The 26,668-nt window shown below is 42.3% G+C and overlaps 1 protein-coding gene across 4 annotated transcripts in view; it reads left to right on the forward strand.

Annotated features, from left to right (window-relative positions):
* PCSK5 (proprotein convertase subtilisin/kexin type 5) overlaps positions 1–26,668 on the forward strand; it is a 244,994-nt gene that overhangs the window by 32,186 nt on the left and 186,140 nt on the right. For all 4 annotated transcript variants that reach the window (XM_077935976.1, XM_077935978.1, XM_077935980.1 and 1 more), the window contains exon 3: positions 15,629–15,742. In XM_077935976.1, the coding sequence (XP_077792102.1) occupies positions 15,629–15,742 (114 nt within the window). The remainder of the gene's footprint in view (positions 1–15,628; positions 15,743–26,668) is intronic.

Below are 26,668 nucleotides of genomic sequence, written 5' to 3' on the forward strand. Positions count from 1 at the left end.
TCTGAGTCTAGCTGACTTGTCATTACTGCCGCAACTAGCTTCTTCGCTGTGCAGGAAAACTCTGCTACGTTTGGGCTAAAGCCAATAGGGCTATGCCTGACACTCCAAAGTTCCATGATCATTAACTAGAGTCCTTAACCAAGTCATTAACTAGAAGTATTCCATGCATCCTACATAATGTTTAAAAGACTCAGCCCATGCATGTGATGCAAACCAGCAAAGGTGCTGCTTGAGTCATGCATACAGGGCAGCATACAGGCTATCAGCCTTTATATACTATGCCAGACATATGGATCACCTATTTGAAGAACTGCATTTTTGTTAAACATGGCCTCAGCCTGCCTCAGGTCCTCCCAGGGGAGGCTGGGGTGAAGCCAGGGCACATGTAATTAGAAGAGAGAGATGTTGCATCTCAAAGAGCAAGGATGGGGCAAGACAAGTCTGATGGTCCAGTCAAGTTCTAGTGGTAAGTCATATCCAGAGGGCAGAGACTTGAAGTGCTTTCTGTGGCCTCCGAATCTGCCTCTGGACCTCATGGAGCATCAGGGCCAGAGAACGTGACACTACCATAATTTCAAGTGGGAGAATTATGCATATAAAAGCAGATATTTTGAAGCTAAACTAGCACTGTCACTCCATATCATCCTGAAGATAATTTCGAATCCCAGCTGACCTCAAGTTGCAGACAGGGGCGTATAAGGGGGGACAGGGGGGGCAGTCCACCCTGGGTGCCATCATGAGGTGGGGTGACATGCTGGCTGAATCCAAAACCCCTTTTGCACAAATAAACACTGGTGGGACCCATAGAATCCTGTTTGCCCTTTTAAGTGTCACCCTTTGAAGGAGGTTCTGCCCCTAGAGGCCGCTCCGAGGAGCGATGTGAGCCATTCCCAAGCCTCACCTTGCCAGCTCCAGAGCCGCGGAACGCTTTGGAGGGCAGCCATTCCTCCATCCAGCCTCGCGCACCTGCTAAGTACTGAAGATCAATGAACACAAGGTGCAGCTGCTGTATAGGGTGACATTAACTAGCACAAGGTGGTTCTATCATTAGGCCAGGCATAGGCAAATTTGGCCCTCCAGATGTTTTGAGACTACAATTCCCATCATCCCTGACCATCCCTGTTAGCTAGGGGTGATGGGAGTTGTAGTCCCAAAACATCTGGAGGGCTGAGTTTGCCTATGCCTGCATTAGGCAGATAGGCTTGAACCTGCTCTATCTCCTTGCAGAGGAAGCAGTCCTAGGTTAGAAGTGAGTAGTTGCAAAGTAGCTTTCTGACATTTTTGAGTAAGACCTGTTTGTATAACTCCTGCTATTTCCATAGATGATATTTTTATTAGAGGCTTATGTGAATTGCTGAAACAGGTACACGGCCTAAAAGGTAAATACAAATATATGTCTATATTGCCATTTTTAGGGCAATTTCCTGTTTGCTTTGAGCCTTAATTCAAATAGTTATTCTAAAATTCAATTTACATTGCTAGACATCATGTGAGAGGAGTTTTTCAAAACAAAAATTAATCAAGAGTTGTCTTAGGTCCACTATGAGTCAAGCTCAGCTCTCTGGCTTGGCCATCTTGTCAATTGAAAACAAAGTAGTGAAAGGAATTGATTTTGATGATGTGATTTCAAAATTTGCAGAGAACAAAGTTAGGAAAAAAATGTTTTAAGTGCTTATGCTCACAATGTTAAGTAAATAAACCAGAAAATAACACTTGCAACTGTAATTTCCTGCTCTGGGTATCACCTGACCTTGCTACGCCACTGGCTGCAGATAATGCTATAAAGGGCTGCCAAGAGGGAGGGAGCCTCAGCAAAACCTACACAGGAGAGTGTAACTGCTCTCTAAAGCAACCATTCTTTCACTTAGAGAAAGTAAAGAGATTGCAGATTACTATTCTGAATTAGAAGACCCTGACATGAGCAGTTAATGCGATGAAGAAGGGACAGAGTGAAATGATAACAAGGGAGAAGAAAAGGAAACAAGTTGTGCCTGCCCATCTTAGCAACTCTTCTTTTCATTAAATCAAGGAAATCAGTTCTCCTGTCATTGCCCTTCTCTTACCATGTATGACACTGGTTCTCTTGAATTTCACATATTGGTAGAAATGCTGGATTATATTGAATAGGCCCTAGAGGGGAATGTGGGATGAAAGACTCATCTGAATGAGTCATAGGATAATGTAGCATGACTTTAGAGAAGCACAGACACAGCCATATTTTCATAAACCCATTTATGCTGTATTGTGTAGCCCTTTGTAATTAATTTATATGCATTCAATAGCTTCCTTTGGTCAAACACTGCTGTTTCCTTTTTTTGCCCGGAATGTTTGGTGTGAAGCAAATAGCAGGTGTTCTTGATGTGCATTTGCAATTGTACATAATCTGTATGTGAGTAGCTAGAAGAATCCCAGACAGGAAATGGAAAAGTGGATAAAGGGGGGCAATATTACAGAGACTCAGAATTACTCAAGGCGTATTTAGAGAGTTCAACAGGACCAGGTCCTAAAGGAAGGGAGGGAGGGAGGGAGGGAGGGGGAGATTGCTGTCAGCTGCACTCTGGGAGATGTTAGGAGACTTTATTCAGTTTATGTTGCCAGTAAAAGGAAAGACGGCAAGTGGCTAATCTGGCTGGTGTGTTTCAGGTTGATCTGGAAAAGGAATAAATGGAGAAATAGTTGTTTTGTATCATAAGGGGCAATAATTTGGGGGGGAAAGAAAAGCTAATTTACAGAGCTGGCTGCCATAAGATCCTATAGCAGAGGTGAGAGAGCAAGGGAACATGTTGGAAAGAAATTATGCAGAATGAACTAGGAGTGTGAAAAGAGCAAAGGGCTAGTTTTAGGGGTCCAACAGTCTCTGAATTCAGAATTTGCATAACAACTTGAAATAAAGGCATGTGTCTGCCTTTTAATACTGTATATTTAGAGTTACTTTCATGATTAGGTTATTTAGCTAATTCTAAAAGGAAAGTGCTGGTTGAAACTGTTACATATGTAAGAAACGTATGTTGAAACTCTTAAATATTTTTTCAAGTAGTTTGTGGGTTCTGAACCAGAATGAGGACAGTGCATATAAAAAGTGTCCCAATGAACATAAAAGTGGCATCATTATGTATTCTATTCCTGAACATAAGGGGAGAGTTCCCATCATCATGTAGTAAAAATGGTGGTAGCTCTCATGCATGAGAAGAAAATACAGTCATACCTTGGAAGTCGAATGGAATCCGTTCCGGAGGTCCGTTTGACTTCCAAAACGTTTGTAAACCAAAGCTGAATGTCCAATGGGGCTTCTGCAGCTTCCAGCCAATCAGAAGCCACGCTTTGGTTTATCAAAACATTGCTATTTCAGAATCTGAACCCCCAAAGTAATTGAAAAGGGCAGATTATTAAAATTATACCTCTGAAATACCTTTGATTCTTCATCAAATAATTTGTATTTCTAAAATGATGTTTGCTTGATGACATATATTAGATAAAATTATGGGGCTTTGCTTTAGTTTGATAAAAAGTTAATATGAACTTTACAGTGCAATGGGAGGTTCATGGATCAAACATCAAATGTGCAATTAATCAAATGATGTGATCATAAAACAGGAAAATAATGGAAGATTTTCAGATTCCCCCTCATTCCTTTTTAATTCTTTAGCAATGCAGAGCTTTTCACTGGAACTAGGGGAACACCATGGCTTTGCAGATAAGGAAGAGGCAGGCTGTGCTGGACAACTAAGCAAAATCAGCTTTACTCCATCCCACAGTCAGCCACCTCTCTGGATCTCTGGTCATCCATATTCCTCTTAGAGAACTACTGAGAGAGGGGGGCAGTGTAAAAAGAGACCCTGGGCCATTTTTGAGGCTCTTATTAGGGCCATGTTAATTATCGTGATTTAGTTTACTGAAATTGAGAGTCCTTAAATGCATTACTGCACAGCTTTCCAAACTTGTGTGGCAACACGTTAGTGTGTCAATGCTGTGTGTAGGTGTGTCACACAAACGCTCCCTGCACTCCTCCCAGGGCTGGAAAGGGATTTGTTTAACCTCTGATTTGCTAGTAAAACTGAATTACTGTGTGACAAAATGATGCATGTCTGAAAAGCATGTCACCAACATGAAAAGTTTGGAAAGCTATGCATTACTGTGTGTTTAATTCTGGAATGTTCCCCAGTAATTCTTGTGTGATTGGTTAACTCTGGTCATATGGGAGGTTTCTTATTACAGTGTCCATTTTGTTGTGTGAGTTGTTGTTGTTTAGTTGTGTCCGACTCTTCTTGACCCCATGGACCAGAGCACGCCAGGCACTCCTGTCTTCCACTGCCTCCCGGAGTTTCATCAAACTCATGCTGGTAGCTTCGAGAACACTGTCCAACCATCTCATCCTCTGTCATCCCCTTCTCCTGTGCCCTCAATCTTTCATCTCTCTTTCATCAGAGGGTTTTTTCCCCAGACAGTCTTCTCTTCTCATGAGGTGGCCAAAGTATTTGAGCCTCAGCTTCAGGATCCGTCCTTCCAGTGAGCACTCGCGGTTGATTTTCTTCAGAATGGATAGGTTTGATCTTTTTGCAGTCCATGGGACTCTCAAGAGTCTCTTCCAGCAGCACTTGTGTGGGTACTTGACTGTAATGGCTGCATTTCCAAGAACACTGAAGAAGAGACAGTGTTAGATAACTCTGTCTCTAAACACAACGCAGGAGGAGTGTTAATGTTTCTGTGTGAATGCACGTGACAGAAAGAAGTATAGAAGATGTTCTCCCAAAGAAGCAGTAAGGAGAAGTCTGCTGGAAGGAGAAAGTGGGAACCTCTCAGAAGCAGCTGCATGGCCAAGCTGGGTCATGTCCAGAAGGTTGAGAGCAAGTACTGGAAAGAGAGAAAGACACATTTAGTTTGAATGTTAAGGAAGAACCTGTAATCTTCAACTAAGAAAAAACGGAGCCCATGCTTGGATAAGCATATGAATATAAATACTTTGAGGACGCGGGTGGCGCTGTGGGTAAAAGCCTCAGCGCCTAGGGCTTGCCGATCGAAAGGTCGGCGGTTCGAATCCCCGCGGTGGGGTGCGCTCCCGTTGCTCGGTCCCAGCGCCTGCCAACCTAGCAGTTCGAAAGCACCCCCAGGTGCAAGTAGATAAATAGGGACCGCTTACTGGCGGGAAGGTAAACGGCGTTTCCGTGTGCTGCGCTGGCTCGCCAGAGCAGCTTCGTCACGCTGGCCACGTGACCCGGAAGTGTCTCTGGACAGCGCTGGCCCCCGGCCTCTTGAGTGAGATGGGCGCACAACCCCAGAGTCTGTCAAGACTGGCCCGTATGGGCAGGGGTACCTTTACCTTATAAATACTTTGCATATATTCTTACCTAGCTATATGTTCTGCAAGTAAGGTCTTTTGAATATTTTAGCAAGTGTTTGGACATAGTTTTAATTTCAAGAAAAGAGTCAGTATTGCACGTGGTTTGGCTTCCTGACTCCAATTTAGCTACTCTGCCAACAGGCCAGCCAACCCACAAGGCCAGGTGAGGTGGCTGCTTCAGGCAGCAGAATTCACAGGGGTAGCAGATCCTGATGTAGATCTTTATCCCACCCCCTTGTTCCTGATGTAGATCTTCACTCACCCTTTCTTCCCTGGCTGGGGGAGACACCATTTTGTGGTTCACCCCAATTGTTAATATGTCTTGGGTCAGCCCTGGTTCTCTCACACACAAAATACAGAACTTGATAAATGTGCTTCTTCATTTGCTGCATGCTGCCCAACAAGGCAGTTAAACCTTTCCCCTATAGCAACTCTTGCTGCTTTGCTTATGACAAGGTGAACTATGCTGAGTACTTGCCAATTTACTATCACCAGGTGACAGTCTTCCTGTGGAATACCCTGAGGTATGTCAGAACTTTATGAATTGACAGTTCTTAGTTCAGCTGTCTGGCAGCAGAGCTTTCGAACAAATTCCTGTTGGCCAAACCATTGATTTAAGACTAAACAAAGACACACAGATATCAAAGTTCAGCCGAAGTACAGCAATATCCAGCCTAAAATTGGATGCTGTGAAGAGATACTACATCACAGGACAACACAGGAGTGGTTTCCATAGTCAAATAAGAAAAATAGGGCAGAAGAATTTATCAGATCTAACCTATGCCCTTCTTCTTCATGAAATCTACAAGATTATTAGCAATAACTTCAGCTGGTTTTTCTCTTATTGAGCCGTTCTTCAGAGTGAAGCGGCGGAGATACTTGGCTCACAGTATTCTGCACACAGAATACTGCTGTTCTGTGATGATACTGGGGAACTGCTGAACTGAATTGTCTGCTTTCAGCCACAGTCAATTTCACCCTTCTGACAAAGATAATCCAATTCCTGGTCCAGGGATTTCATAATTTTTTCTTGAGCCCTCTTGACTTTATTGTGATCAACTACCAGTCTCTTCTTCAGTGATCAAGTCAGCATCCATAAAGGTGGCAGCAGTGGTGATGGCAGCTGTGGGAAGCTGGCCAATGCCCTGGTATCTGATGCTCTGCGTGGCAGCTTTATGTACTTCTACTGTATTGTACTCTATTTTTCTTAGAAGTGGAAAGCTCACTTGGTTTTCCTAATGTCAGTTCATAACTTCCATCTTGGTCATCAGCTATTTGTGGGGGTTTTTTTATCATCAGCAGAGAAAACAATTGCATTTGATGCAACCTGCTTACTTCTCTGCTTATATTCAGCAAGCCGTCTCCTCTTGCCACTTCCGCGTTTTGGCTTATTTGTTATGCTCAGGCATATACAATATAACTAAAAGTACTTGACAATAATTTTTAATGATTTTCCTGCAATTTTACACACATTTTTTCACACTTTTTAAAAATAAGACAAGTTTAAAATTATTGAGAATTCCACAAAAATGCAAAATAGCCAATATTTTTATGTGGTTATTTACCAAGTAACACTAAATTACATTAATTTAACCAAAACATATTTTAAATTCCCAAGTCATGTTACAACTTTTTAACACCCCTAATTTTTGAAATTTGAAAAATTCAACACACCCTGATCCCTTAACGTTGCTACCGTGAAGACTCTTAATGCTTTTTTCTACAAATTTTCCCTTTCATTTTGTCCCCCCCCCCATCTTTCCTTCAATATAAGCACAGCTGTCATCGCTTTTTTCTTCGCAGGATTACTGTGTTTGCACACAGAGTGTTTATCTTTTAATGCTCCTTCCTCATGTTAAGTTTCCTTTTCTAACTTGAAACAATTCTGGTCTTTGAACTTCTCTAAGCAGAGAAACCTTATCCATAGTTTTCTAACTGTCTGTGTATCATTTCCTTATTTATTTAGTGTTTTAATCTTTATACATTTTACAAATTTGTTCATCATTCTTCTCCTTCCGTCTCTCTCTCTCTCTCTCTCTCTCTCTCTCTCTCTCTCTCTCTCTCTCTCTCCTTTGCAGGTTTCTGTTCTTCATTATATTTCCTAGCATATTTACTCTGCTATAGTTTCTCCCTCAGTCTGTGGCTCAGTCTGTAACTCCACATAAGAACATGAGGAGAGCCTGCAGGATCTGTCCAATGGCCCGTTCTGTTCAGCATCCTGTTCTCACAGTGACCAACTAGATGACTTTTCAAAGCCCTCTCCCTCCTGGGGTTTCCAGCCACTGGTATTCAGAAACTTTATTGCCTCTAGCTGTAAAGGCACTGAGCTTAGCATCAAGGCTAGCAGCTATGATAACCTTAGCCTCCATGAATTTGTCTAAGCCTCTTTTAAAGCCAATATTGGACAGAATCTACATTGCTTATGGACAATTACCTGCAGTTGTTCACACTATTTTTTTCAGTTGTCAGTGACTGTCTCCAATTAACACTCTCCTCACTCGTCTCTCTGCCCATGAAATACCTTAAGGATGAGTAGAATTCTCACTTCTTTTGCATTAAATTGTTTTTCTCTTTTCCCCAACCTGTTGTTTTTTAATTAATCTCTTCTTCTTTGATTGATTGATTTCTTCTTTAATTGCTTTCTTTCTTCTTTGCTTATTTTATCAACACACAGATCTTTCTTCTTCAGACATTCACAGTTTTGCTTCCTACTTCCAAGGTATACAACAGGTATTTATTTTTGTCTTATATTTGGCCTCCCCACACAGTAAACACTTTACTAGCTGGTGGAATAATGTTTTGGAAAAATATACTTGAACATGTGTATTCTGGATTTTTGTTTGTTTGTGTTTAGTGCTTTTCTTTTTGTCCCTGGATTTTGCTAGCCATACATAATTGCCTTAAACAATGGAAGCATCCCATAGAAAACAGAAGAAACCCCCCCAAAAAATGCTATCAACGTGTATACATCAAGTCATAGTGGGGACGGATCCTTGCCTAGAATAGTTGATTCCAAACACTCCCAACTGCCTGGCTATAAACAAAATAGTGTGGGGTTTCTTTGGGTTAAATCTCATTGTCAGAGGTCACTTCCAGATTACGTCTTTATTGAGTATCTGATCTTATTTGTGTATGTGGTCATCAGGTGCACCAGGTTCTGCCCAACATGGGGGCGCAGTGTGCATGTGATGTCACACAGTGGGAGGAGGCCCAGTGGGGCCTAGTGGCAGCCTGGGAGGTGCTTGACGAGACCCACCTAGCTGCAGAATATTGAGGGGGCCTCATCCTCCATGGCCCTGCATAGATGGCACACCTAGTGGTCATTATATGATGCTATGCCAAGTAGTAGGACGCGGGTGGCGCTGTGGGTTAAACCACAGAGCCTAGGACTTGCCGATCAGAAGCTCGGCAGTTCAAATCCCCGCGACGGGGTGAGCTCCCGTTGCTCGGTCCCTGCTCCTGCCAACCTAGCAGTTCGAAAGCACGTCAAAGTGCAAGTAAATAAATAGGTACCGCTCTGGCGGGAAGGTAAACGGCGTTTCCATGTGCTGCTCTGGTTCACCAGAAGCGGCTTAGTCATGCTGGCCACATGACCCGGAAGCTGTCTGCAGACAAACGCCGGCTCCCTCGGCCTATAGAGCGAGATGAGCGCGCAACCCCAGAGTCGGTCACGATTGGACCTAATGGTCAGGGGTCCCTTTACCTTTACTTTATGCCAAGTAGGGCTGGATGATATATTGGAAAATTGTCTGAAACCAGTATGGCGTTCAGATCGCAATACCTATTTCAGACATTTTGTATTCCTAGCTCAAATTGCTTGCAGACAGGTGCAAAGGTGCAGGCAGGCAGACGGAGCCCGAGAAGGTGCTTGGCTGGAACCTTTTGAGGCTCCACCTGCTTGCCTGCCTCCACCTGAGCGGTCAGGGAAGGAAAAGGGAGCCCGCCCAGGTGGAAGCAGGCAGGTGTACAGAGCCTGAGAAGATTCCTGCCGTGCACCTTCTCAGGCTCCGTCTGCCTGCCTGCACTTTTGAGGAAGCTCCTGTGCCCCTCTGACTTATGTGAGCCGGAGCAGTATGGCTTCCCACTCCCCAGCTGAGCAGTTTAAGGAAGCCCCACCTCTCCCTCTTGTGTGAGCTGGAGCCGTATGGAGGCTTCCTCAGCTGTAGGTCTGAGTAATGTTTTGAAGGGGGAAGGAATGGGTTTCTGTGCAGTCAGTCTGAAACGGGACCCAAAATCCTCATTTTTCGGATTTTTTTAGTTTCTCAGCTGCTTTTTCGTCCTCTAAGGTGGGGAGAAAGAAGCAGCTGAGATACATTCCAGACATTGTGGTATATTAGCATATTGTGATATTTAGCTGCTAATATATCACAATGTTGAAAACCAGATATCGCCCACTTTCCAATGCATTCATTCACTTCACTTATTTACTAAAATAAATAAGTAACTCCAAGCTTTTGGGGAAGCAGGTTTGTTGTGTGAGAGTTCCAAATCAACTTCAATATGTGGCCTGAACTTGCCAATATGTAATTTAATATGACTTCAAAATAGCAAAACGTGTTCTCCCTAGCAGAGAGCATGTGTTGCGGTGGGGGATACAAGCCACCCTATTGTTGCTGGGCGGATTTGCGGAGTGACCCAGGCAGTGAATTGGTTAATTGGGTCGCTGAGGGGAATTGCTTGTTGCCAATTTTGAAGGAGGGGTCAGAGGTTTTAAATATTGGTCGCCCAACTTTGGGCGTCCTCTTGGGGGGGTTGTTCGCTTGACCTTGCTATGCCTGTCATGGGGTCGTCTGCTTTGAGGCAGGGGCCTGGTAGGAATTTTGTCCATTTGGCTGATTGGCTGGTGCCATTTGGTTTTTGCCTACTGCGTAGCAATTCGGCACAACTTGTAAAGTTGGCAGTTAGGCATTGGTTCAAATTGGTTGGTGGAGGGGTAAGTGCCTACCCCTCCAATGGTGGTGCGGAAAGGGAATTCCATTAAAGGAATCCAGGGGCTTGCCATTCTTTTCGTCCTTGTCCCTGGCGTCGGACTTGGGCTGTGCAAGCCACCAGGAGCATGAGGGTGAGAAGTGAGGGACTGAGGCCCAGCTTCATTTTCTCCCCAAAATTGTTTCCCTCATTGGCTTCCGCTGGAATCTGGAAGTCAGTTCTGTCCCTGGGCAAGGACAGATAGTCGGAACCAATGCCTAAACAACCACTCACTTGTGTGTATTTAAATAAAGTTGTGACCAAAATCGTGCCAAAAACCCAAACCAAAATTGATGTGTGATGTGTGAATTATTGGGGGGTGGCTTGGGGACCTCGACACGCAACAGCCTGAAAGTGCTGTGTTTCTCTTGTAGGACTTAAAAGGCCACCTCACTGTGGTTTTCAAAGCAGCAACCACGTCAGTGGTTGGTGAGTTAAGGCAAGAATGCTATGTTGCTACACTACATTGCTAGTGCAACAAAGAGATCTGGATTTGGTCCATTGCTGAATCATGTGATGGCAGCAGTGCTGGTTCAGGATCAAACAGATCCTTTGCCAGGCAAACACTGAGATGCTGTGGCAGAGGCTGGCAGAACAAGGCTTGTTGGATGGACACCTTTGCCTCAACCGAACCTTTCCACTCTGGTGGATTGGGGTTTTGGATTGCAGCCTTGGCATATTGTAAGCCTTTATTTCCTAAGAGCAAGTTGATGACTCAAGGGGACTGCTTTGCTTTAGGAAAGATTGCATCTTATTCTGTTTCTCTTTCTTTTTTCTTTTAATGTCCCTTTTAATGGTAACTTGGGACAATTCTTATCCACTAGAAGAAAACATTTATAAAATATTGCATTGAATACAAAAGCGATCTCTGAGATGACAAGACTGGAAATAATGTATTTTAAACAATTATTTAGATTTCAATCTGGCTTGGCTTTGATTTCTAGACATTCAGGAAATAGAAATATAGAACTTTTGGAATTGAACTGAATGAGAAAATGTGCACAATTACTCCTACAGCTAAGTGTGACATTATGAAATGTTTAAATGTGAAGAAGCCTTGTTTTTGCAGCCTCTCATTTTCTCCAGAAATGAAAATCTATATAATCAATTACTCCATATATTTTCTTCTTTTTCTTCAGGGCGTATGAGCTTCAAACTATTGATATTTCAAAAATGATAAAACTTTTTAAAAACCACTTTAAAAATATCAGCTATTAGAGAAATGTGTCCATACACCCATACAATATTCATAGGACACTACTGACATTACTAGAAAATAGCTGCTAAGACTAAAACCCACAGACACTTATTATATCCAACTTAGTTACTCTGTGGACTCAGTGCAAATTAAGACACATTTTATAAATTGAAGACAGTGATTCTCTGCTTTAGCTCCAACTATATAATAAGTGCAATTACAAAAAAACAATTTTAAAACTATGGTAACCCAGCACACGGTGAAACTCACTTAAAAATCCAAAGGAAGCAGTTCCCCAACACTAATCCCATATGACTTTGAACACATACAGTTGGCTAAATTTTTTGCAACTTTCTTTACTCATTTATACCCAGCTGGGAATAAATTTATTTTGATTATCAGCATTTTATCAGCTTTGCTCAAATATTAGGAATTGTAGAAAATAAGGCAAGATAACATACAGGCCAACACATGCCAAAACAGACTGGTTTTGGCTACCTTTAAGTACTGTGGAGCAGTATGTAGGTTTTAAATTTTTGGCTAGTATGTTATTACTTAGGGGCTTCATCATTGCCCACTTTGCTCCCCATGCCCGCATTATTCCCCCAACATTTACCCCCTAGAGCAGGGCGGTCCAGCATCTCAGACCAAGTGGGCCATCAGAGTACTTTGATACAAAACCTGTGAGCTGTCCACTGAATTAAATTTCCATATTGTAAATTAAAGAGTTCACAATATAGTTAATATTATTTAATACAGACAATATATTTAATTGAAAATATAATTAAACTAATTATATTTAAAATATTTATTTTAAAAAGTAATACACAAACATATGTATGCACTTTTGTTAACAATATAGACATTGAATCCTTGTCAGGATAAAAAGGAGGTGTTTTAAGAATTGTAATAGTGATATCATTATCATCATTATTATTTTAGAAGGCTTCTAGTAAAAATGATTCACGCCTCCTATGAAGCCAGTAAATAAATGCAGCCCAAGAAGAAGAGTGCACAGGGGGGAGGAGAGTGGCTCCTGGAGCCCCCGCCTGGCCTTAGCAGGTGGGAGCGGCCTGGTGGCAGGAGGTGCCCCTGGACTGAGAGCTCGTAGGGCAAAGTGAGGGGCTGGTTCAGCAGGGAGAGGCGGCTAGCTGTGTTGGGGTGGGAAGAGAGGAGGAGGAGGAGGCACTACTGTAGCAGCAGCAGTGAAGGAGGAGGAGGAGGGCAGACTACATGGCTGCTGAGGCGGGTGGTGCTCAGCTCCACTCTGCCAGGTGAGCAAGTGAGCAACAGTCTACCGCTGCTGTTGTGAGTGGCACACGGGAGGCAGCTCCAGAGCAGCCGTACCTCCACTGCCACCATTGGGGGATCAAAGCAGTGCAGCACGGACTCCCTTCCTGCAAGACACTGCAGGACAGCACGGCCTGCAGGCCCCCCTTCCCTTGTCCACCAGGGGCTGCCAAAACAGGCCTCCCCACCCCACGCAACTTCTAAACTCACTTTTCACTTTCCCAACCACATTTCTGAAGCCACTTTTCTTTTCTGCATCCTTGCTTTGTGACCCTGTTTTCACCTTCAGCCCCATGTCTATAGCTCACCCCCTCATTTTGTGCAACCTCCCTTGCACATAGACCACACCCATTGTAACCTCCTGCATCTCCCACACCCACCAAGCGTTCTTTCCATCTTCCGCCCGACTTTAAAGCCATCATCCCCTCCTAGTCTTCAGATCCTTTCACCCCCTTGCTTTCATCTTTAGCCCCATTCCCAAGCCTGCTATTCCCTTCTCTTTCTGCAACTCCTTTGCTCTCCCATTTTCACCTTTATTTCCTTTCCCCGCCTCCTTACTTTTCACAACTCTCCATTGCACACAGATCACCCCCCCCTGTTCCCACCACTCTCCTGTTCTGCAGCTTTCTTTGCACTCACAACTGATGCTAATATATATGATACTGTATCTTTAAGATGAATAGGATTTTAAGAGCACGGCTGTTAGTTTATTAAGTTAAGAGAATGTTAGTTTAAATTGATGGATGTTGTACACATGTGGGTGTTTGCTTGTTAATAAAATATCTTTTCTAAATTACTCCACTGAATTTGGAACTTCATGCTGAAGATAACGCATGGTACCAGGAGTGAAATTCAGGATTGTGGAAAGGTGCTATAGAATATTTGAGGGCTCTTTATCTCTCTCACATAAGGAAGCCAAGGAATGGAAGAGTTTTTCACTTCTCCCTCTACTCAAACAATGGTAGAAGTTTGAGAAAAGCAAGGGTGGAGGGACACAGATGGAAAAAAAATGTTTCTTAAAAAATGGCACACAGTTGAGTAAAGCAGGGATGGAGGAATACTGAGGACTTGTTCAAACTGGTTTGTTTTTTAAAAAAACAAAACAAGTAGAAATAGCAGAGATGGGTATAACACAGAAGCTAACACCAAAAAGCTCAACGCAACATAGCCTTTCCTAATTCAATTCTTGCAATCATCAGTCTACTCAAATCTCTATGGCATGAGGGAGAATTTATGGGAGCTGAAGGGATGTGTGCATGTAGGAGCCACTTCCAGTTGTGCACGGTGGCCTCTGTATTCTAAGTGATGCTGCAGGCAGTTGACATACTTGACAGAAGGCCACTCATGTTCAGATTGCACAGGACACATAAGGAATCAGTAGTGTTTATTATTTTGTAGGAAACACTGGAACAATCAAATGTGCATTTGTCCTTTGCTGCTGTGTGTTGGTTTTCTCAACCCTGGATGAACTCTGCTTGCAGCTTCTATTGCTGACCTTAAAAAGTCACCCTGCACAAGGGTTGCAAAATCCTGGAAATCCAAACTGGGATATTTACAGGAAAGGTCGACAGGTTTGCAGAAAAAAGTGCAGTAAATTTCCTGTAAATATACCGTATGTCAGCTACTCCGTAAGCCTCAGAACTTCCTTTGACAGAAGTTTAAAAACCCCCACCATGAAACATTTGTATTGCAATGTGATTCAGAGATGCATTTCTTAGATATAATGTGAAAAGAACAGGTTAGCAACTGTTCTGTGCTACACTTTATAGAAAATAATCTATAGTGGTTTTGATGTGCTGTATGTGGGTGGTGATTATATTTCTTTTTTAAAATGAGAGACTATTGTTATTTTGATTATATGTTCTGTTTTGTTTTCTCTGCTCTCATCAATATCTAATCTTGTAACATATACCAAAAGGTTTCATTGTGGCTATGGTAATATTCCATTCAAAAGAAAGAAAACAAAAAATAGGTAGCAATTCAGTTCAGAAGTGATTGTTTATCAAACTTCATGCACAGCTGAATGTTCAGAAGCGTTTTAAAAATAAAACATTTTCCAGGAAAGTAAAGAGCTGAACAATGAGCAGCCGGTTAAATTACAACAGGTAACTTAAAAGGGATGCCAGACAGAAGATGATCAAGGTTCCAGGTCATGTTTTCAAACTAAGTTACTTATTGTCAGAAACTTATTGAAGATTCTGAATTTCACAGAAAGGACTTGCAGATCTGAGTAGGCTATGTATAACTGGGATACAATAAATACATAGAATATTTCACAAAATCATTATTTTTAAACAGACATTTATGTATCGTTTGCTGTGTTGTTGACTCTCAACTTAAATGGGATTTACGTTCTGGGGATAGCATGTAAAACCAAAACCGCATATAGTCAAAACACTCACTCTCTGCACCGCTGAATGCTCTTCCGAGGTGAGTGTAATGGTGGCTGGGATTGTCTGTGGTTCCCCACCCCCACTGGAAGCCTGCCCCCTTTGATTGATTGATTGATTGATAAGCAAATTAAGTACATAAGTTGTGAGTAGACTGCATTCATTCCTTCTCTGTCATGATCTTCTACGTGTAATAATAGAAAAACCACCCTGCGTTCTTAACAACTGTATAGCTTGAAAGCCTGTTTTAAGAGTATATAAGGCACTGTGCTCTCTCTCCCCCCACACACTTACTTTTAAGAAAAGTAGTACATCAACCTGAATTTTGCACCAAGAAATGTATTCAGCTCCTTTTTTGGAACAAACAACTGCAGATATTATATATTTATTTAGGATAACCATGGTGTTGTTTTGGTATTTACCACATGTTTTCCTTATTGACAGGTGGAATGGATAGAACAGCAGGTTGTAAAAATAAGGACAAAGAGGGATTACAAACCTGGTGCCATCCAGCCCGTGTATTTTAATGATCCCAAATGGCAAAGTATGTGGTACATGGTAAGTTCATATAGGCTATTTCTTGACTAAAGTATTTCATGGTAAACAAAATAGAATGCCATAACTTTGTTTTATGTGAAGCAAGAAAGGTTATGAAACTTGATCATATGAGATGTTACCAATCTGTGTTTAGAATTCCAATACGTTAGGTTTTATCATGGTAGAGGGAGAAGGGAACCTGTGTTAGCAGAGAGAAATTCTTTTCTTGAAGGATGTTGCATTTATCTTTAATTGAAGCTATAATTTCTTGAGAAGAAGCAGAGATCCCAGAGTGATGATATGGTACTTTTGTGGTTTTCTGACCAACATTAGTGCAAGCTTCTTCCTTTCTCCCCAAATTGGATTACTGCAATGCAGTTTATATGGAGCAAACAAAGTCTGAAAATTTCTGTAGGTGCAAAAAGCAGTCCACAAGGGTTTGGTCTGGAGTCAGCAGGTCACATAACATTATGCCAATCCTTGGTCAATATGACTAGTTGTGAGGGTTTTCTGTGCTCATTTCAGGGTTCTGGTTTTTACTCTTAAAATCCTAAAGGTCATAGTATTTCAGGATCACCCCCTTGGTTATAAACTTTCCCAAGAAGATGACTCTGCTTTTAAGGCTGTTTTCTCTGTCCCCACCCAATCAGAAGTTTGGTGGGTAAGTACAAAGGTGGAATTTGATACCAAGACATGGAATGCTGGCCTCCCAAAGGATATATTATCTTTCTCCATCAATGCTCACTTTAAGAAGGACACAAAGAACAGTGTAGTTTTATTAGGGATTCTTAAGGTAACACTTCTGAATGAGCCTTATCAAAGCTGTTTTTACTGTTGCTATAACCTTTCTAATTTTCCCAAATTTTTAATTTGCTGTTTTATTTGTTTATAATATTTTTCCCCGTATAAAATTCTCTGCTATCTTTTGTTATACTTATTCTCAAGGCTCCCAAGCCCTATTCAGGCACTATTAAAGTCAAAGTGTGTTGGAGATTCCGGGGGCTGTGCGTGCCAACCCTGCCCCTTTCACCTATTAAATCAGTTGGCTTGCTTTCAAGGCTCCCTGTGATCAGGAATGCTGGTCATGCAGGGTGACTGGTAAGCTTTTCAAGCAAACATTCAGACCTTGCTGTTTATCATGGCAAGATTTAGGTGGAGGGGGCAATGCACAGCCCTGCCCATCCAACATGTTTTTATTTCAAGGAACTCATTGTGACTGGATTGAGGAGGCACTTTGCTGGTAAAACAGTTGGTCTGATATTTCAACAAGTAGCTTCAGGTGATAAGTTTAAAAGAATCCTTCCAGATATTGTGTTGTTGTTTTATGAATGTAAATATCATTGCAGATGAAATTATTTTCCTTTTTTTTTGAGCAAATGGTGCAGAAACAAACAACATAGAAAGTATTATTAATAACTAGTGTTTGCATTGGTGGCTATAACAGCATTATGTTTAAAATAGTAATATACCACTATGCAATTGTTCAGATCTTGATTAACAAATAGCCTAGCAATGAAAAGAGCTGACCTAAGTTTATTGTTCCAACTTCTTCATCAAAGACCTTTCATTCATATTTCTCAAATGATCTTTATTATAATTCTGTTGACTCCTACTATCTAAGAGACATAGCTCAGCATGCTTTGCATGCTGCTATCTTATATGCTACTCATAAACATAGTTACTTGGAATAAAACTATTAGTCTAAATTAATTTAGGGTCACATCTGAAAAGAATTTCATCTTAAGAACTGATTCTGAGTAGAATTGCTATAGGGAAAGCAGAGTTTGGAGTGTAAGACTCGGGAGATGCTGCATTCAAATGTACTTAGTATTTTGGAGTTTTGGCATACATAGCATCATCTTTAGGGGCGCGGGTGGTGCTGTGGGTTAAACCACAGAGCCTAGGACTTGCTGATCAGAAGGTTGGTGGTTCGAATCCCCGCGACGAGTTGACCTCCCGTTGCTCGGTCCCTGCTCCTGCCAACCCAGTAGTTCGAAAGCACATCAAAGTGTAAGTAGATAAATAGGTACCGCTCAGGCGGGAAGGTAAACAGCGTTTCCGTGTGCTGCTCTGGTTCGCCAGAAGCAGCTTAGTCATGCTGGCCACATGACCCGGAAGCTGTATGCCGGCTCCCTCGGCCAATAAAGCGAGATGAGCGCCGCAACCCCAGAGTCGCCCACGACTGGACCTAATGGTCAGGGGTCCCTTTACCTTTACAGCATCATCTTTATGCAGTGAAGTGGGGTGGGAGCTGGCACTCAAGCCTAAATTAGATTCAAGTACAGGTTCTGGTGTGCACAAATCTGACATTCAGATGTGTGGGTGGGATGGGATGGAAAGACCAGATAGATCTTATGAAGACTCTCTAAGCCATGCTTTGATAAGTCTACCTAAGAGAAGAACTAAACAAACAACAGATTAAGTGGCAGATCAGAGTATTCACATCAACTTTCTTCATCTCAAACACCATTTTAAATTGAGGCCACACGTTTATCTTTAAATAATGGGAATGATGTGTATACATTTGTACTTCTTAATGAGCAGCAGTAAATAATTTTCTAGTAAAGTGTCCCTAGAACCAATATTCATTAAACTAGCATTTTTCACAAAAATTTGTAGAAATATGACATTTAATCTTGACTAGGGATGAATGAGCCCATTACAGTGATAATTTGTTCCAGTTTTACATGGGGACAAAACCAGTGCTATTTTTCTAGAAAAGACCAATGCTATTTTTCTAGAGGTGTGAGAACTCACCACGAACTCACTTTTGTTCTTTTATAATAGCAATGGTGCCCACCTGAGAGGTGCTGGAACTGAGTTCACGCTGAAAATAAGCTTTGGGCGGAACTAAGTCTGTGCTGTCCTGTTCCTGTGTGGGTTTTAAAGAGAAAATCCGTTGAAACCTGCAACGAAATATACATTTAAAATGTGGGGGAAATTACTTAAATGGTGGTCCAGTGGTAACATTAAGCTTAGTACCTATCAGGTGATATTTTTCTCCTTGCTGAAAATGAGATGGTTTCACTTTAAATTTTTTATTGGTCTATGGTGTGTCAGACACCAGAGGAAACAATCCCCAGGAGTGGACAAGACAAGGAAAAGTCCTTGCCATCTGCTTTTTATTCAATATTTACAGAGAAAGGCTTGGAACACAGCCTCTTGGAATAATGGCGTTGTCCCGAGTGACTCTCCACTCCCCTTTTCTCCCACTTCCTCCTTCGTCATTGTCATCATCTCCCCTACAGGTGGCGCTGAGGGCCCTTTGCTTCTGAGCTCTCTGCTCTACTACAGTCATGCCTCAGGTTGAAAGTGCTTCAGGATGAGCGTGTTCGAGTTGCGCTCTGCGGCAACCCGGAAGTAACAGAGTGCATTACTTCCGGGTTTCGCCGCTTGCGCGGATGCTCAAAATGACGTCACACGCATGCGCAGAAGCAGTGAAAAGCGACGGGCGCATGCGCAGACGTGCCATCGCTGGTTACGTTTGCTTCTAGATGCGAACGGGGCTCCGGAATGGATCCCGTTCACATCTAGAGGTACTACTGTACTTTCAAGGCTCGCCGGGTTCTGGGAGTGGGGTCTGGAATGATTTCTAAAGACCCTCTGTTGCCCTCCTGGTGCTTCCTCTTCTTCCTCCTCCTCCTCTCCCATTATTTCCCAGCTTTCCCCCTCATCTGCCTCTGAGCTGTGATCTCCCTCAAACCCCGGTTGTAATTCTGAACTGTTGTCTTCTTCTCTGGAAGGGTCAGGCTGGGAGGCAGTCTCCACCATTCCTCCTCTGCCCAGTCCCTGACATAGTGTGGGGTTTCAGTAATTGTTGGATACTTCACTTATGACTATTGATTTTACTTTCAGAGAAAATAATCCAACCCACTGCCCACAAACGTTTGGCAGCCCCTGACTTAGCACGATGTATGAGTCAGGTCAATGTGTGTAAAGTGTGTGTAGCAACATAACATGTTTACACACACTAGCTCTTGTGTCCTAGCACTGCAGATTAAAGCATGTTCTTGGTAGACTTTGGTGAGCCCTAGCTCTGGCTGAAATAAAACTTTATAGTCCCAGCTATTGGTTCACTTAGAAAAAGCAGCTTACGAGAGGTCTCCCAAGCTCAATTTGTTTTATGATGAACATTTTCAGGAGTATGAACGGACACGTTTCTTAAAAGAATTCTTCTTGTTGTTTTTTAAAAAATGCATGTGAACTGAATTCCTGGAGGGAGCTGCCAAAAGTTCCATTTACTGGCTTCTGAACCTGCTGAATAAAATGCCACAAGCATCTTAAACTCTGCAAGGGAGAAAGAAATGTCAAGGGTGATGGATCTTTAGCTTATCGTAGCATCAGTTTACACTGTTGATATGCCTGTGAATTCTACTGGCACGGTGTATGGCTTTTAAATGAAAAATACTGGTCCAGATTCAAAGAGCTGTTTAGGCTTTCAGAAGAGAGGTGTCACAAGTTGCTTCTGAAACTCCCCTCTGTTGGGGAGCTACTCTTTGAGAAAAATAACTCTAAAGCTCCCATTGGCCCATAGAACTAGTTTTACAGTTCTTTGACCCTTGGCCAGTATATTCCTTTTTCATGTTTGCTTGAGGCATTGCAAATCATGATGGCAGAGTGTGTAATAAACTGAGCTCATAGACTTATTTGCTGACTATTGATGTTTAGCTCCTGATCAGTATGCATTCTCAGTAACCACATCTTAGAGTTGTTAGTATGAATATCATAAGTATTTCAAAGTACAGCAGCTCATTATATACTCATTGCTGCTGCAGCAGAGAAGAATTAATAGAGTGGTACATGAGTATTTAACCAATACACCTTAATGGCTCCAAAGTCCTAATAAACAGAAATTGTTGATAAATACAGACATAATTTATGTGAGGCTCTTAATTATTTCATTCCCATAAATTGCATGTATCCTTTTTCTAGAATGACAATACCATTTTGTTCATCATCGTTCAAATGACATATCATTTATTATAGGCAGCATTTCTGTGAGGTTTAACTATTCAAAGTATTCTTTATACACACAGCTACTTTACTCCATATTTCACTAACACAATCAAACAAACTTTTTGTATTCAGCCAGTTTTAAAAATAAGAGAGTATTTTTTTAACCAGTCTTATTTTAGAGACATATCACTGTTTCCAGTGGCAACATATTTCTTCGGGGCCACATCACATCAGGGTGATTGCCTGCTTACCTGAGCCACAGTATGTGGCCCAAACAAATAATTATTTCAAAGTACATGAGAAGCTGCATGGTTTTGCACAAGGTACAATTTGTGGAGGGAATTTCACCCCACTGATAAAACTAGGTTCTATTCCATGGGATACAATATGTATTTGTCAATTAATTACATCCTCATCTCTAACTCACTGAGATACAAAATACATATATAGGTACAGTGCACATTTTGGATCATGCAGCCATTACTGTAGAGGTCAAGTGGGGAAACATATTGTCTTACAATCCAGTTTGGCAATTGCATGCTTCAGTATTGTCAAAGCAATTACCGTATTTTTTGCTCTATAAGACTCACTTTTTCCCTCCTAAAAAGTAAGGGGAAATGTGTGTGCGTCTTATGGAGCGAATGCAGGCTGCACAGCTATCCCAGAAGCCAGAACAGCAAGAGGGATTGCTGCTTTCGCTGCGCAGCAATCCCTCTTGCTATTCTGGCTTCTGAGAAATCAGAATATATTTTTTCTTGTTTTCCTCCTCCAAAAACTAGGTGCGTTTTATGGTCTGGTGCATCTTATAGAGTGAAAAAATATGGTAATTGTCAACCAAGTTAAATGAATGCCTTTATTTGAATAGTACTCTGGATGTTAACCTTGTATGGGATGTGGGATATGGGATGCCATGAAATCAGTTATTAGGGAAGTATATTTAAGAGAAACATAAAAAAATTCCTTCCAGTAGCACCTTAAAGACCAACTAAGTTAGTTCTTGGTATGAGCTTTCGTGTGCATGCACACTTCTTCAGATACACAGAAACATAAGAGAAACATAACATTTTTGGAGGCACAGAGAGGCAGATAAAGATTATTTGCTTATGGGGATAGCAAAGTTAAAAGTCAAATGCAGACACACTGGGAGTTCTAAAATTTACAAGAAATTACTAGTGAAAGGTGTGCTCTAAACATTTATATGATACAATCATACACAGTATGTGGTCCATGAAGAGATTATAATAGTTATTGATTGCTGCTTGACTGAAAGAAAGGCTTTTCACTCAGTAGACGATATGCCAACCTATGAAATATGGCACATAGCACTAACTGAGAAAATAACATCAGTGCAGTTTAGCCCAAGGTGAAATCCAGCAGGATAAGTCAGATGAAATCTGAGTCCCTTTTTTCACATAGGAAAATTGTCACATGAGAGATTTACAGCCCTCATTTTTTCAACACTCATTCTGGAAAGCTACACTTATGCAGTGCAAGGTATTACAAGCTGTGAATGCGTTGTTACGGTTTTTTGGATGCTGGCGATCCTTGTTTGTAATAATTTCAGACTCAAACTTATTTTTGCTATGATTATTACAACATTTAATTAAAATTTTCAATAAAATAAAAATAAAACGATTTAAGTCCAGGCTTGCCTCCGCTCTGGTCGGTTCGATGACTAAGTGTTCCAGAGCACAATGATTTAGGATATTGAGGAGTTTTTTCCCAGATGATACAGCTTCCAGCCTAAGCCAGCAACAAACAATTGCCTCTGCTGGGATGTTGTTGCCGGAGGACTGGAACAGCTAAAGAGCTCAGGGGAATAGCTGAGGTGCTTGAGAAAGATACCTCATTCTGCTTGATGAAATCAGGTAGAGCATCTGTTCTCAGTAGGGTTGTTCTTCCCCTGAAAAGAGCAGGTACATTGTCTGGAGGTACTCTTTGATCTAGAATGGTCACTAGAGATACAGATGGCCTTCATGTCTTGGAGTGCCTTTTTCAAACTTCAGCTCTTCCCGAATAGAGACTACTGACCACAGTTGGCCATACTCTAGTGATGTCGTGTTTGTAGTATTGCAATGTGTTCTACATGGAGCTTTGTCCTTAAATCACCTGGAAGTTATAATTGGTACGGAATACAGTTGTCAGAGTACTGCCATATGACACCAATCCTAGAATCATAGAATCATAGAGTTGGAATAGACCACAAGGGCCATCGAGTCCAACCCCCTGCCAAGCAGGAAACACCATCAGAGCACTCCTGACATATGGTTGTCAAGCCTCTGCTTAAAGACCTCCAAAGAAGAATTTCCTTGGCAGCAAATTCCACTGTCGAACAGCTCTTACTGTCAGGAAGTTCTTCCTTTTTTAAAAAAAAGAAAAAGAAATTTATTAAAGTTTTCAAAATGTTACAAAAAGAAAAAAGAAAAAGAAAACATACAAAGTAAAAACAGTTAAAAACAATTCAATCTTTCCGTATCTTATCTTTCATTTGCTTGTTCCCCAGACCTCCTCACACCTCCCTTTTTTGTATTCCAGTTCAATTAGTTGGTCCAGCAAATCCTTTCCCTCTTTGTTTTTATCCTAATCTTTAATCTTAATATATTATAACTTTAGATTATCACCTGTTAACAATCCATTTTTGCACATCTTTATAACATTACTGCTAAAAACCACTTAACTTCAATCCAACCTCATTCTAACATTCATTAATTTTACAGTATTTCTGTAGATAGTCTTTAAATTTCTTCCAATCTTCTTCCACCAACTCTTCTCCCTGGTCTCGGATTCTGCCGGTCATTTCCGCCAGTTCCATATAGTCCATCACCTTCATCTGCCATTCTTCCAGGGTGGGTAGATCTTGTGTCTTCCAATACTTTAATAATAATAATAATAAATTTTATTTATATCCCGCCCTCCCCAGCCGAAGCTGGGCTCAGGGCGGCTAACAACAATCAAAATAATCCGACATTCTAAAACATTCATTATAAAATTAATTAAATCAAATTAAAATCAAATTAATGGCAACCATCAAGCCAAATTCTGTGCAGATTGCCGATTGCCAGAGGAGGGGGTCAGGCTGCGCCCTGACCAAAGGCCTGGTGGAACAGCTCTGTCTTGCAGGCCCTGCGGAAGGATGTCAGGTCCTGTAGGGCCCTAGTCTCTTGTGACAGAGTGTTCCACCAGATTGGAGCCGCGACCTAGAAGGCCCTGGCTCTAGTTGAGGCCAGCCTAACCTCTTTGTGGCCTGGGATCTTTAGGATGTTTTTATTTGCAGACCGTAGATTTCTCTGTGGGACATACCAGGAGAGGCGGTCCCGTAGGTACGAGGGTCCTAGGCCGTATAGGGCTTTAAAGGTTAAAACCAGCACCTTAAACCTGATCCTGTACTCCACCGGGAGCCAGTGCAGCTGGTATAATACCGGATGGATATGATCTCGCAGCGAAGACCCCATAATGAGTCTCGCCGCGGCATTCTGCACCCGCTGGAGTTTCTGGGTCAGTCTCAAGGGCAGCCCCACGTAGAGCGAGTTACAATAATCCAGTCTGGAGGTGACCGTCGCGTGGATCACAGTGGCTAGGTCAGGGCGAGAGAGATAAGGAGCCAACTGCTTAGCTTGGCGGAGATGAAAAAATGCCGCCTTTGTTATAGCTGTAATCTGCGCCTCCATAGAGAGGGAGGTATCGAAGATTACACCCAAACTCTTAACGGATGATGTTGGCACTAATTGCACCTCCGCAAGAGATGGGAGTTGCCCCCTCAATCCCATATCGCTCCGTCCCAGCCAAAGGACCTCTGTCTTCGAAGGATTTAACTTCAACCGTTTCCCACGTAACCATCCAGCCACAGCTTCCAGACATCTGGTCAGTGTATCTGGGGCCGAGTCAGGGTGGCCGTCCATCAACAGATAGAGTTGGGTGTCATCAGCATACTGATGGCAGCCCAGCCCAAAACTCCGGACAAGCTGGGCGAGGGAGCGCATAAAGATGTTAAAAAGCATCGGGGAGAGAATCGCACCCTGAGGCACTCCACACACCAAGGAGTGGCGCGATGACAATTCCCCCCCAAGCGCCACCCTCTGTCCCCGACCAGAGAGAAACGAGCGCAGCCATTGAAGGACTGTGCCCTGGATCCCCACGTCGGCAAGGCGGTGGTCCAGGAGTTTGTGGTCGACCATGTTGAAGGCTGCTGACAGGTCTAGAAGAATCAGCAGCCCCGACCCGCCTCGATCCAGCTGCCTACGGAGATCATCTGTTAGGGCGACCAGAGCCGTCTCGGTCCCATGACCAGCGCGGAAGCCGGACTGGAATGGATCGAGAACCGATGTTTCATCCAGAAACCTACCAAGCTGTTCAGCAACCGCTCTCTCAATCACCTTACCCAGGAATGGAAGATTTGAAACCGGGTGGTAATTGGATAGATCTAGAGGATCTAATGATGTTTTCTTTAAGAGTAGACGCACCACTGCCTCCTTCAGTTCCCCTGGGAATATCCCGGTGCCAAGGGACAAATTGATGGTATCACCCAGGGGGGCCCGCACCTCGTCTGGACATGCTCTAATCAGCCAAGACGGGCACGGGTCCAGAGGACAGGTGGTGGGCTTTCCAGCTTGGAGGAGTCTGTCCACATCGGCTGGGGATATCCGGTCAAAGTGGTCCAATACTGGACCCGAGGACAGTCGAGGGGCCTCCAGTTCCTTTATTGTATCCAAATTGGCAGGGAGGTCATGGCGGAGCAACAGGACCTTCTCCGCAAAAAAGCTCGCAAATGCCTCACAGCTGTGTGTCGAATTGTTATTTGCAATAAGTATTCTTGCTGCTGTTGTGGCATACATAAAGAAAGTTCTATCCTTCTTTGACACCAATTGGCCGACGATGCCCAGGAGAAAGGCCTCTGGTTTCTTCAGGAAGGTATATTTAAATACCTTTTTCATTTCATTATATATCATCTCCCAGAAAGCCTTAATCCTTGGACACGTCCACCAAAGGTGAAAGAATGTACCTTCAGTTTCTTTACATTTCCAACATTTGTTATCGGGCAAATGATAGATTTTTGCAAGCTTGACTGGTGTCATGTACCACCTGTATATCATTTTCATAATATTCTCTCTTAAGGCATTACATGCCGTAAACTTCATACCTGTGGTCCATAACTGTTCCCAGTCAGCCATCATAATGTTATGTCCAACATCTTGTGCCCACTTAATCATAGCAGATTTCACCGTTTCATCCTGAGTATTCCATTTCAACAGCAAGTTATACATCCTTGACAAAGTCTTAGTTTTGGGATCTAACAGTTCTGTTTCCAGTTTTGATTTTTCCACCTGGAATCCAATTTTCTTATCCAAATTGTATGCCTCCATTATTTGATAAAATGCTTTATGTGCTTTGACCTTATCATACCATAAATATGCATGCCATCCAAATACATTATTAAAACCTTCTAAATCCAAGATGTCTGTGTTTTCAAGAAGCAGCCATTCTTTCAACCAGCAGAAAGCTGCTGATTCATAATATAGTTTAAAGTCTGGCAGGGCAAATCCACCTCTTTCCTTTGCGTCCGTTAGTATTTTAAATTTTATTCTAGGCTTCTTGCCCTGCCAGACAAATCTAGAAATGTCTCTCTGCCACTTCTTGAAACAATCCATTTTATCCAAAATTTGCAATGTTTGAAACAGAAATAACATTCTAGGCAATACATTCATTTTTATGATTGTTTATGGAAGACAATCTTACTCGGCTACGAGTGATTGCCAAAGAACAAGAAGATATAAGGAAGGCATACCAGTGATGGTAAAGATTTTGCTCTTCTTGGAGAAGAGAAAGTTCAGGCAAGGACAGTCTGCTGACATCACTAAAGGAAAAAGAAGCTGTCTTGTGGCAGGTTTCCAAACCTTTTCAAAGGAATAGGGTTTATAATCTCACACCCTTTTCTACAGCCCAAGGTACGTGGCTTGTCTGAGCCAAATAACAGAACTTATGAGTCATTTCCCT

Source organism: Podarcis muralis, chromosome 11, assembly GCF_964188315.1.
Source record: "Podarcis muralis chromosome 11, rPodMur119.hap1.1, whole genome shotgun sequence".
Taxonomy (NCBI): domain Eukaryota; kingdom Metazoa; phylum Chordata; class Lepidosauria; order Squamata; family Lacertidae; genus Podarcis; species Podarcis muralis.